Genomic DNA, 12,678 nt, shown 5'->3' with positions numbered 1-12,678 from the left:
ATTGACATGCAAATAATATGCAGGGTGACTTCAAACATCACACATACAAACACACGTCCTATCATTCCTTCCAAAAACATACATGAATGCTACCCAAGCTTACACTTTGTCTTGATGTTGATGCCAGGTGTTTTCCATTATTTTCTCCACTCAGCTTTTCTCCGGATGGTGGAGGAATAATCTATTGTAATTCATGAGTGGGCCAAAACACAATCAACAAATTAAAAAATGAACTTGCGCTCGTGCCTAACTGAGGTTTTGTGTTGCACAGAATGGAGAGAAGAGCCGTAACCCTGGAGAGTTTGATTGTCCTCCAGGTTGGGCGTGGGAGGACGAGTGGACTGTGGATGACAACAGAGCCGTGGACGATCAAGGTGCAGATGTCAACCTCTAAACCATCTAAAATCTGTTTTTCAAGCTGTTTATAGGCAAAAGTAGTTATTCAAAAAGGAAAGGACTAAATTGTGTTGGATGTTTCTTATTTACAGGACTCTGACTCACTCTTGCATAATAATAATAAATTAAACTCATATGGTGAGATCTAAACCATATGCTCCTGCATCCACACAGTAATGAAACTAAGGAAAATGTGTGTGCATCTGTCTGTGTGTGTGTGTGTGTGTGTGTGTGTGTGCACTCTGCAGGCTGGGAGTATGGAGTCACCATTCCCCCGGATGACAAGCCTCGGTCGTGGGTCCCTGCAGAGAAGGTGTACCACGTCCACCGCAGGAGGAGGCTGGTTCGACCTCGCAAGAGAGCTGCAGGTTCTGCAGGAGCCGCTGCAGAGGTCAGCAGAGGACAATAAGGCAGCACTACTGTATATAAAGCAGCACATATACAAGGTTTTTTGAAAGGAAGCTGAATTTGTCAAACACAATTCTGATCAAGAGAGAGAAATATTTGGATACCGGGTTTATGTCACATTATATAATCTTGCATTACTAACTGACTGTATGACTCTGATTTCAACTGTTGCTCACAGAGGCGGGACACAGGCGACCCCGAGGGCTGGGAATTCTCTTCCCTGATTGGCTGGAAGTTCCACAGGAAGGAGCGTTCATCGGACACGTTCCGTCGAAGGCGCTGGAGGCGGAAGATGGCGCCAGAGGACCGGCTTGGAGCGTCGGCCATCTTCCAACTGGAGGGGGCGCTGGTGAGTAAAGAAAGGGAACAAATGCTTTATTTTGATTTTAGCAGCTTGTTGGGGTTCAGGATCTTAAGATGTTGCATTAGGGCCAGGTAAAAAAAAAATACAGAGCCAGGGCAGGGGCTAATATTACAAGAAAAAAAAACTTTGGATATTCTCTAAGATTAAAGTAGTAAATTTACAAGAAAAAACTCATAAATTCAACAAACATTCTGATATTATAAGTCCACATAATGGAAGGATGTAAGAATATTGCTGGTAACAGGCAATTACAGATGGCAGGCAGATTTTTTACATCATCTATCAGACTTTTGCTGGCAAACAAGGACATCTAGGAATATTACCCACCCACCCAGCTCTGCATTTCTTTTACCCTACAATGGTGCCTAAAGACAGTATTGGCTTACACAGTATTAGCAGTAGCTGTTCATAATTGGTAGGAAAGGAAGGGCTGGCGTGAAAGCATGAACCGGATCTGAGCTAACTGACTCTGCAAATATTTTCAAATATTGACTTATGCATTAAACACATCTGCAGAGTGGTGGTGTGTGACTCATGGAAAGCTCTGAGATGTGCTCTTTGCTTTACTCTGCAGGGTGTCGATACTGACGTTAAAGAGAAAGGCTCCAAGGCCGATGCCACCAAGCTGTTTGGTGCCAACACGCCCACCGTGTCCTGCACCTTTGACAGTGAGTGATGCGTACTGTGACACAAAAAAAATGATCACATACATAAATATATCCAACTGAATATTTTCTTTTGCTCCACAGGGTCACACATATACCATCTGCGTGTTTACGTCTATCAGGCACGAAACTTGGCATCGATGGATAAAGACAGCTTTTCTGGTAGGATTCTACTTGCTGGTCAAGAATATAATTAAATGATTCTAATATCAAGACTGCTGATGGATTTCAAGAGTTATATTTTCGTTCACAGATCCGTATGCACACGTCTCCTTCCTGCATCTAAGTAAGACAACAGAGAAGCTGCGAGCCACGCTGAACCCGACCTGGGACCAAACTCTGATTTTCAACGATGTGCAGATTTATGGAGACCCCCAGAACATCGCTCAGCAGCCCCCTGATGTTGTCCTGGAGTTCTACGACAATGACCAAGTGGTAAGTTTTGGCAGATGTACATAGAGAAAGTATTGGTACAACTAATATGCATTGTTTCAGGACTTACAGATGCGTGAAAATTCAAAGAAAAAAAACCACATAAACCTCCAGGTGTCTTGAGCTCTCCCCATTCTCCCATAGATCTTCAATTGATTCACATCTTTTTCAGTCTAATCAAACCATTCAATGATGTCCTGTATGAAAGCAGCTGTAAACACCAACACTCCTCTGGTGCTCCAAGCTCCCAGTCTGAAGATGCATGGCTAAACAAGCTAAATAGCCAACTCAACAAATAGCCAATTCTTACATATTGCACCTTTTTTAAAAACAGTAAATTAGCACAAAAAATGAAATGATATATCAAACAGAAAATGTCCATCAGACCTTTACTGGCTTTGTGAATCAACTTTTACTTCTATAGCATGAACTGTCTACAAAGATCACGTTATGCTTTTCTTATTGTTGTTTTCTTCTTCCTTGTCGTAATGTCCACCAAACGTTTAAAGTGTAATGGTTAAAAAATGACCTCCATCGTCCAAGGATAACTTCTTTATACTATAGCATTCAGGTTTATTTGCCTCAAACGAAAACATCAGCTTAAGGCGTAAAAATAGAACTGTGACATGTTAATCTGCTCCCCAGGGGAAGGATGAGATGCTGGGCCGCAGTGTCTGCGTACCAGTCGTGAAGTTGAACCCAGGTATAGATCAGACACCCAAACTGCTGTGGCACCCCATCATTCAGAAAGGTCACAAGGCGGGGGAGGCACTGGTGGCCGCTGAACTCATCCTGAAAGACAAGGTTTGGAGAACTGGCTAGTTTCATATTACAATGCGTTACCTAAATATCATTCAGCTGGTCCTCAAGGGTGATTAAATTTGATGTTACTGCAAAAGCCATAAAGGTGAGCATAATCCATACTTTCCTTCCTCTGTAGTCTGGCGAGTCAGATCTTCCTCTGGTTCCCCCAAAGAGAGCAGAGAACCTCTACATGGTTCCCCAGGGCATCCGGCCAGTGGTGCAGCTCACTGCTGTGGAGGTAACGCACAACCTTTAGACACTGTCCCTCTGAACTGACACACATTATGTCTCTAAATCCCTCCTTTGTGTCTGTGTGTGTCCAGATTCTAGCATGGGGCCTGAGGAACATGAAGCCGTACCAGCTGGCCTCGGTGTCTTCACCCAGCCTGGTGGTGGAGTGTGGCGGGCAGAGGGTGGAGACAGCCGTCATCAAAAACATGAAGAAGAGCCCGAACTTCCCCAGCTCCGTCCTCTTCATCAAAGTGGTAATGGCAGATTAGAGTCTTACAGCTTTTACACAATACTGTAAATTCACAATACTACTGTGTATTTGTCTGATATTTCTTCTCTTTCCTCTGTCCAGCTCCTTCCAAAGGATGAGATGTACACGCCTCCTATTGTGCTGAAGGTGATCGACCACCGTCCGTTTGGCAGGAAGCCTGTGGTGGGTCAGTGCACCATCACATCTCTGGAGAAGTTCAGATGTGACCCATATGTCATCACTGCAGAGGGAGCCATGTCTTCCAAAAGTAAGAGGGCAAAAGAAAAAAAATATTCCGATACACCTAACTCAAAAAGAGAGACAAAAATCCTTGTTCTAATGTCGTCCTCACACTTTTTACAGTGGCTCTGATGATGGCTTCTCCCTCCAAACACGTCTCCATTAACATGGAAGAGAAGAGACAACTGCTGGAGGCTCAGGTAAACTCCATCACAAAACGATTCCTAATAATTCCTAATAACTCTTCTTCTTTCTTAAGCGCCTCTTGTGACTAAGAAGTGCAGAATTTGACTCTGTAGTCAAATTTGACAAACTGTATCACTCTGGCTTACAGTTCATGTACAGCATGTCAGCTGCTGTCAACAAAATGGCTTCTCCTACCTCCCATTTTGTATGTATGATTACATATTATAGCTTTCTAATTCTCAAGGCTGGGCACCAATGACACTGGAAGGCTGAGATCACTTAATCCACGCTACGGCAAGCTTGACAAAGGACTCATGATGATGTTGCAATGACACTAATCTCTCTGGGAGTTGTCACAATTACTCTGATTATACTTAATTTTATTGACACTGATTTAATGAGCACATTTAATTATTTTCTCCACAGCAGGGGCGTAACATATTAATGGGCCCAGGAGCAAATAAGAGCCCCAAGCACTAACTAACTAAAACGAAAGCTGTTTTTGCTGTCAGACCATCACTGCCATGATGTTACTGGAAGCACAGTTATAAATATTCAACAAAAGTAAGACACATTTGGGAAATTGGAGAAGATTGATACCACTCTGTTTGTACGCTAAATACGAAGCTACCACTAGCCACCCAGTTAGCCAAGCATAAATAGTGAAAATACAGGAAACAGCTTGCTTGCGTCTGTCCAAAGGTTACAAAATCTGACTAACGGCACCCTACAATAATGAATTTTTTTCACTCACTGATTATTTGTTAAATCCCAAAAACTGAAGTTTAAAAATAAAACTTTAAGACGTTATAAGTGCTGGACTATTTGTTGGCCAGGTGAAGCCATGTCCTTGAGTCTCCATTAGTTGAAAGGTTTCCAAGAAGACTGTGCCTGACACATGGATGTATTAAGAAAAATCTGGATAAAGCTTCAGAGTTGGGGCCCTGTGCTTTCCTGTGAAAGTTACTCAATGACGCATGAAGTCAAAAAGCCCGGGTATAAAATTACCTGGATCTTCCGCATAGTGGGGCCGATAGAGCATGTGAGCTAGAGACGTCTGTCAGCTGAGCTGGTTAACTTGATTTAATTCTGCAACTGTACTAGATTTTCCAAATGTTATTGGGCTGAATGAATACAATTCTGATAGTGAAACAGGTCCTTTCGTGGTGGTTGTGACATTTCCAAAAGTTTTCTCCTCTTCCCAGTCTCTATGCTAAGCTAACTAGCTGCTGGAAGTAGCTTCATATTTAGCATACTGACACAAGAGTGCTACCAATCTTCTTAATTAAGTCAAGGCCAGTACAGTTCTCAAACTATTCCTTTTGAATATAACAAAGATTGAAATCATTGTTTTGGACAAGAGTTCAACTGATGTCTCACAGTTGCCATGCAAAAAATATATATCACTTAATAATCACTGCTGTGTTGGAAGAGAAAGGGGAGTTCTTATGCTTCTCAATTATTATTGCTAAAGTAAGTGACATGATTCAAAGCCACGTCAAACTCATGGCAGGCATGGAAACCACTAAACCACTGGTGCCATGTTACAAGTGACAGGACGAGTGGTGTTAGTGGGCCCCCTAGAGGTCCAGGGCCTTAATGCAGTTGCACATTCTGCACATTACATTACTTTGTTACGCCCTTGTTTTTTTAGATTTTCTATCAATAGTGAAATTGCAGCTAGGATCTTCTCATCAACCTCTTTCAACCTCTCACCATCATTCACCATCCTGCGTTCTTTATAGCCTATTGTATATGTGTGTTTTTGCATTGTGTTCCCGCTGTACGTGTATAGACTTGTGACTTCTTTTCTGTTTTTTGTCATCTTCTTCCTCCAAAGATTGCAGAGAAGGTGAGAGGAAACAAGAATATGACAGGAAATTCAGATTCTTGCACCAAATGCAGAGAACTATATATATATATGTGAAGATTAAAATTGTGCAATTCAATCTTTAGGAGAAAGAGACAGTTGATTGGTGGAGTAAATTCTATGCTTCAACTGGAGACCAGGAGAGATGTGGCCCTTACCTCAAAAAAGGATATGACACCCTCACGGTATGTTTATTTCTTCCCCGATGACACAATTCAACATATTTATTTACTTGGTTGTTTTTTTTTTGTAATAGCTTCAGAGAGGCTTCTCTCCTGCAGATGACTTGAATGTGATTGTGTATCCTCAGGTGTATGACGGCGAACTGGAGAATGTCCCAGAATTCAAAGGGCTGACTGATTTCTGCAACACCTACAAACTGCTGCGAGGCAAGAATGAAAATGGGGACGAGGACCCCACTGTGGTTGGAGAGTTGAAGGTAGCACGAACACTTGATTGGACATTAACAAATGCTATGTAAAAGATTTTATTATTAGCTATGTATGTTGCTTAATTTCTGAAAGGACACCTATTCTGTAAGAGATCTTGAAAGTCAAAAAAAGTCTGTACCTACAGAAGCTGCTTTCTCCCACAGAAAACACTGCTCCTGAAATGTCTCTTCAGTAGTCCCGCCTTTAATACCGTGACTTTGTGACATCACACTATGTCACTGTGTCACACATTTGCATAATTTATGCCAAGTGGCTAGTTTGGCACGTTAGAATTAATTTAGCACATCTGCTATGTTGTTGTTAGCGGTTCTGGGTCAGGCATGCGTGTGCTGACCAATCAGAGGAGACTGGGTATTCAGGAGGAGGGTCCTTAAAGAGACAGGAGCTAAAACAGAGTGTTTCAGACAGAGGGGGAATACAGAGCTGCAGAACTGGACAGTATGAGAATGCTGATGTGTTGTTGAGCATTAAAGCATGTAAACCTCTTCTAGTAGTAACCCAAAATAAATTTATGAACCTGAAAATTAGCATAATATGTCTCCATTAAGTAGGTAACACAGGATCAAGCCCAGTTTTTAAAATGTGTTAAAGACAAAAAGTAAAATCTTATTTGTATGTCCTCTTTTACTTGCAGGGTTCATTCAAGGTGTACCCCCTGCCAGACGACCCAGGTGTTACTCCCCCTCCCCGTCAGTTCAGAGAGCTGCCAGATAGTGGACCTCAGGAGTGTCTGGTCAGGATTTATGTGGTCAGGGCGTTGGACCTGCAGCCCAAAGACAACAATGGCAGAGTAAGAATGATTTAATGTCTTACCATGAATAAAAGCAGTAGATTTTGTGTCATTGGCTCAGTCTGCATCTTCTGTCTGAACTTGTGTTCTCTCTTCTGCCCAGTGTGATCCGTACATCAAAATAGCACTGGGAAGGAATACTGTTGACGACAGAGACCATTACTTACCCAACACCACCAGCCCTGTGTTTGGAAGGTAAATGCTATGAAGGAAAGAACTTAATATGGGCTAAATTACCCTCAAAGGGCAAATCTGGTGCACCATCTCACTTCTCGAACACTCACACACCTATGTTTTGTTTAGGATGTTTGAGATGTCGTGCTTCCTGCCCCAGGACAAGGACCTGAAAATCTCAGTCTATGACTATGATCTCCTGAGCCGTGACGAGAAAGTCGGTGAGACAGTGATTGACCTGGAGAACCGCTTCCTGTCCCGACATAACTCCTATTGTGGCCTGCCACAAACCTACTGCATGTAGGGAACTCTGCAATTAATTGATGAAAGTAATAGATATTCATGCCATATCTGTGTAGGCAGGATTAATCACTCTTCAATCCGTCCCTCTTGACGATTTAGTTCTGGTATCAACCAGTGGCGGGACCAGCTGAAGCCATCTCAGATTCTGGAGAACCTGGCTCGTATGAAAGGCTTGTCCAAACCCAGGACTGAAGACAACGGCACATCACTTACCTTCAACGGCACACAGCACACGCTGGCTCAGTTCGGTAATGTCATTGATTGAAAATGTAGTAAATGTGTGATTAAAATCGGATTTTTGATTTGGCTGGTGATAGTGAATTACACCCAACGCCCACTGCAGTGGAAGTGGTTTTAGTTACAACTAATAATAATAAGTTGTTTTTGGCCTCTGTTGGTGAAAGAATTGCTGTACTGTGTCTTTGGCACAAGTTATAGTATCCTGCAGTTCAATTCAATCCAATTTAAAATTAACTTAATAACGCAGGCTGGAGCTATGAGCGGGAGGCTTGTCATGCTTTATGTGTGTCTCTCATTAAAGAATGTTCAACTAAAGCTGAACTTTCTTCCCATCCAACCCTGTTACTGTTCATCCGTTGGCTCAGTAGTTGATCAAGCTAACATTCTAAAAATAAAACATGATAACCTCATGGTCGTGCTCAAGGAGAAATCTGGGGATGACCAAGGTTATTGATTCATACTCTGGGGACCATGAATGTCTGTACTTATTTTCACAGTAATTACAATAGTAATTTAATTCAATTTTCTATAATTATATCTCAGTCCGGACCAAAGTGGATTCATGCAGCTTGCATTAAGTGGTTATCCAATCTTCACAGTATGGTCATCATGTATGGAAGACTGAAACTGCCAAAATAATAATAAATAAATAAATAAAATAATAAATAGATTATGCCATAAAAAATAATATTGAAAATAAATGTAGCCATTAATTAATATATAAAACATGACATAAATTGATATTTGTGCTTAAATTTGCCTCTGTATTAATTTACCTTTGTATTAATTAAACTATTAATTTACTTTCCCATTTAATTAATTGATTTATTCATTTTTTTATTTTTTTATTCACATATTTTTTTATATTAATTAATGGAAAAAACATTTCTCATTATTGTTGGTGCATCTAATGGCATATTAATTAATTTACTAAACTATTTTTTGGCAGTTTCAGTCCTCCATACTCATGAGCTACAGGGTGTCAGAAACATGCTATTGCACTTCTCAATGTAATAATAGAATCCTGTTTGACTTTCTGACATGTGACTCAATTATTTGCCCTATTCGACTGATGCAAGTCCAATTAAGGTGCAATATATTTTTTCACATGCAGAGGACAACAAGGAAATTCATCAGCACTTGGGTGAGGCCCGGGAACGACTCTGTCTGCACGTGCTCAGAAAACAGGGACTTGTCCCTGAACATGTGGAGACCAGGACCCTGTACAGCTCCTTCCAGCCTAATCTCTCTCAGGTTAGATGTCACAGCTCACACACACTGCATCTGTGTACATCCACGTCCAATCCGACAGCTATTTTGTAAAACCTCTATGTTGTGTTCATTTAGGGAAGCCTTCAGATGTGGGTGGATGTTTTCCCCAAATCCATTGGCATTCCTGGACCTCCATTTGTAATCACACCACGCAAGGCTAAGAGGTGAGTGCTGTGCGACTCATCAGTACTTCAACATGGGGTCACATGAGATACCACCGAGTTAACGTTTATCGTGTTCGACTGCTCAGGTACTTCCTGCGTGCCGTCATCTGGAACACCACAGATGTGACCTTAGATGAGACCAGCATCACAGGAGAAGAAATGAGTGACATCTATGTCAAAGGGTATGGCTGATAAATCACTGGAATACACATTTTTGTAGTCTAGCCTTATGATGACGTTTCTCATCGGCAGCCATTTTTTAAAACTTTGATGTTATTCAATTATTTAAGAGCCTAACTGTCTAGTAGAAGGTTACTGTGCAACCTATTGGCAATGACGTTGAATGCTCACACCTGTTGTTCCCATCACCAGCTGGATGCCAGGCATGGAGGAGGACAAGCAGAAGACTGATGTCCACTACAGGTCTCTGGACGGCGATGGCAACTTCAACTGGAGGTTCGTCTTCGAGTTCGACTTCCTGCCTGCCGAACAACTCTGCCTCGTGTCCAAGAAGGTGAGGCTTGTCATGACCAATTAACCAATGGCCTTATAAAGGCCAATGTCGTCGACATTTTTTTATCTTAAACATGTTTTCACCTGATCTTTATCCAACAGGAGCGCTTCTGGAGTCTTGACGCAACAGAGTTCAGGATTCCCCCAAAGCTGATTGTTCAGATCTGGGATAATGACAAATTCTCATTGGACGACTACCTCGGTAAGACACTTCATTCAAAGATAACAAAAAAAGTAGTTTCAAGTGTTTGGTTTACCTTGAGACCATCAATTCAAATCCTGACCACTGCAGTATAACACTGTGATTACAGGCACACTGGAGCTGGATCTGCGTAACCTGGTTGCTCCTGCAAAGACCCCTGAGAAGTGTTCTCTGGTGATGATGGACGATGTCGAAATTGGAGCTCCACACAAGACGGAGCAAGCCAAGTCTCTGTTTGCTCAGCAGTCAGTCAGAGGCTGGTGGCCCTGCTCCATTGAAAAGGATGGAAAGAAGGCTCTGGGTGTAAGTATGAATAGAAAGTATGCAGAGAGAGACCTGAATGCATTTTCTTAGGTAAATTGGCGTGTTCAAACTTGTACTATTGAGGAAATTAATGGGCAAAAATGTGGTTGAGGTTACAGTAGACCCTTGGCAGGAAATTTGGAATGACGTCAAGGCTGACTTAAAACAGTTTCAGGTTTCGTGCCTCTTACTCTTGTCTTCAGCCTGCTGTAGATTGCCTAATGGAACAAAGTCAGTACTTTACCCTCAGATTTGGCCTTGTTAGTCGGATAGTTTCTAACTAATAGTTTCACTTGGATTTCAGCATATTATTCTGTTTAGTTTGGGGCACCAAATGCTCCTATCATCATTCCTAAATAAAGTATTCATAATCTGCAGGAGCTTGATAAACACATTTCAGCCCCATTGATCATTATCATGTCGTCAGACTTGGGCAATATCCAAAATTTTATATCACGATATTGTCCCACCCAAATATAGCGATAGATAAGATGCAGCCTCATTCAAACCCCTTGGCTCTCCATTTTGTCCTGCTTTAAACCAAAAACACTGCCAAATCAGCGCGCTGGCGTTCTTAGAAACTAAGTCCTCCATGTCTATATGTTAAAGCACTGCGTTCATGCTGCAACATCAGACCAGTTAACCTGAGGTAACCTCCCAAATATCGATGTGCGTTGCCTCTGCTGCCACGACAGCTCTGCGTGCGTTGTCTTTCAGAATAAAAGCTGTTTGATGTTCAATATTGTGAAAATGTGACAAATATCATGATTTTTGGTAATATCTAATATCAGCCCAAGCCTAGTTTTGTCATAGCTTGCTCATTGTATCTGCTCATCTTGTGTTTTCAGGGAAAAGTGGAGATGACTCTGGAGATTGTGAGTGAAGAACATGCAGACGAGAGACCTGCAGGAAAAGGCAGAGACGACCCCAACATGAACCCAAAACTGGACCCTCCCAAGTAAGAACCCACTGTGGAACATACCCTATTTTACATGCTGTAGATGAGTTTGAAATAAATGAATGGTTTGGATGAATAAGGAAAAGTGTGGTTTTATTGTCAACACATGGGCTGTAATGTCTAATAATACATTTTTCTTACTCTACTCTCATTAACCATCAGACGTCCAGAAACGTCCTTCTTCTGGTTCACCAACCCGTGTAAGACCATGAAGTTCATTGTGTGGCGAAGGTTCAGGTGCCTCTTCATCGGACTCATCATCCTCATCATAGTGGTTCTCTTCCTCGCCATCCTGCTGTACTCTCTACCGGTAAGGACAGACAAGAGGGAGTCTAAAGGATATATTATAAAATCATTTTGTCCAGTTAGCATAACCTTAAATTAATCTACTGTTCATTTTCACAATTAATCGATTAGTCGTTTTGTCTGTAAAATGTCAAAAGATTGTCCATTTGCTACTTTCTTCAATTAACAGTCCAAAACATTTACTATTATAAATGACAAAGAAAGGCAGCAAATCCTTACATTTAAGAAGCTGGGAAAAAAATCAAATGTGTGATTATCAAAATGAAGGAATGAATTGAATGTTTTCTTTTGCCTTTTCCAGAACTACATCTCAATGAAGATAGTGAAACCACTATCATAACTCTACGGTGGAGGACGAGCAGTAGAGGAACTGAAAAGGACGATTCTGCGGGATCACATTAACTGGACACTTAATTGCCAAACCATCTCAATATCTTTTTTTACTGCCTATAGTATTTTATAAAGGTCTACTTAAATGGGAAGGGGTGCTTGCACTTTTGCACTATGCCGTTGTATTTTACCTTGAACACTTTGGCTACACCGCTGAACTGTGATAGATTTGAGCAATACGTTTGTTAAGAAACCACTGCTTTTTTATCTTGCACACACAAACGCTAGTGATGATAAGAAAATAGTCCCCACTGTACATGTTAATGCAATCCAATACAACAGTCCTGTAATCAACACTTACCATTTTTATTTGTTGGTGATACTGTGTTAAAGAGGTGGGAATTTTTTTTATTTTTTCATAGCGTAAATGAGGGGATTAACAACCATGAGTAGTTAAAAGTTTCACTAAAGGTATTTATAACAGGACTGTTATGTTTTATTACATTACATCGTGCAAGGGTTTGTTTTCTTTCTGGTCACTTGACGTAATCCTGCCAAAGAGAAGTTAAAAAAGAGTCTGTGTGTCTGTCTTTTGTACATGTCATTTTCATTGATTTCTTAAATTAAATATATTAAAACATTAGTCAACAGATGTTGGTGTCCATTTTATCAGTGGTTCAAAATTCCATGTTTGATATTTTTAAAACAGCTGTGAACAGTATGAGCAGTAAGAAAATTAAAAAGCAGACTGAGGGTTCCCTTGAGCCGGGCACAGGTGTCCAACGTACATACATTTTTTACTCAAGTAGAAGTATAGGTACATAA

The 12,678-nt window shown here is 41.2% G+C and overlaps 1 protein-coding gene across 1 annotated transcript in view; it reads left to right on the top strand.

The window, feature by feature from the left end:
• The window catches only part of LOC311250729 (myoferlin-like), a 33,541-nt gene extending 21,045 nt beyond the window's left edge, over nucleotides 1-12,496 (top strand). The window contains exons 30-57 of the mRNA XM_084342717.1: nucleotides 272-374; nucleotides 645-787; nucleotides 983-1,153; nucleotides 1,743-1,836; nucleotides 1,918-1,995; nucleotides 2,087-2,268; nucleotides 2,911-3,069; nucleotides 3,206-3,307; nucleotides 3,393-3,554; nucleotides 3,653-3,818; nucleotides 3,914-3,990; nucleotides 4,125-4,181; nucleotides 5,817-5,828; nucleotides 5,933-6,031; nucleotides 6,157-6,285; nucleotides 6,933-7,088; nucleotides 7,192-7,283; nucleotides 7,392-7,562; nucleotides 7,665-7,813; nucleotides 8,920-9,059; nucleotides 9,153-9,241; nucleotides 9,328-9,423; nucleotides 9,614-9,755; nucleotides 9,857-9,956; nucleotides 10,066-10,259; nucleotides 11,108-11,217; nucleotides 11,380-11,527; nucleotides 11,825-12,496. Coding sequence (XP_084198843.1) covers nucleotides 272-374; nucleotides 645-787; nucleotides 983-1,153; nucleotides 1,743-1,836; nucleotides 1,918-1,995; nucleotides 2,087-2,268; nucleotides 2,911-3,069; nucleotides 3,206-3,307; nucleotides 3,393-3,554; nucleotides 3,653-3,818; nucleotides 3,914-3,990; nucleotides 4,125-4,181; nucleotides 5,817-5,828; nucleotides 5,933-6,031; nucleotides 6,157-6,285; nucleotides 6,933-7,088; nucleotides 7,192-7,283; nucleotides 7,392-7,562; nucleotides 7,665-7,813; nucleotides 8,920-9,059; nucleotides 9,153-9,241; nucleotides 9,328-9,423; nucleotides 9,614-9,755; nucleotides 9,857-9,956; nucleotides 10,066-10,259; nucleotides 11,108-11,217; nucleotides 11,380-11,527; nucleotides 11,825-11,863 — 3,360 coding nt within the window. The 3' untranslated portion in view covers nucleotides 11,864-12,496. The remainder of the gene's footprint in view (nucleotides 1-271; nucleotides 375-644; nucleotides 788-982; nucleotides 1,154-1,742; nucleotides 1,837-1,917; nucleotides 1,996-2,086; nucleotides 2,269-2,910; nucleotides 3,070-3,205; nucleotides 3,308-3,392; nucleotides 3,555-3,652; nucleotides 3,819-3,913; nucleotides 3,991-4,124; nucleotides 4,182-5,816; nucleotides 5,829-5,932; nucleotides 6,032-6,156; nucleotides 6,286-6,932; nucleotides 7,089-7,191; nucleotides 7,284-7,391; nucleotides 7,563-7,664; nucleotides 7,814-8,919; nucleotides 9,060-9,152; nucleotides 9,242-9,327; nucleotides 9,424-9,613; nucleotides 9,756-9,856; nucleotides 9,957-10,065; nucleotides 10,260-11,107; nucleotides 11,218-11,379; nucleotides 11,528-11,824) is intronic.
• Nucleotides 12,497-12,678: the final 182 nt, after the last annotated feature.

The sequence above is a fragment of the Pagrus pagrus genome (genome assembly GCF_965226575.1).
Source record: "Pagrus pagrus genome assembly, chromosome: 21".
Lineage (NCBI taxonomy): Eukaryota > Metazoa > Chordata > Actinopteri > Spariformes > Sparidae > Pagrus > Pagrus pagrus.
Note: the sequence above shows the minus strand (reverse complement) of the source record. Positions and strands in the feature narration are given on the sequence as shown.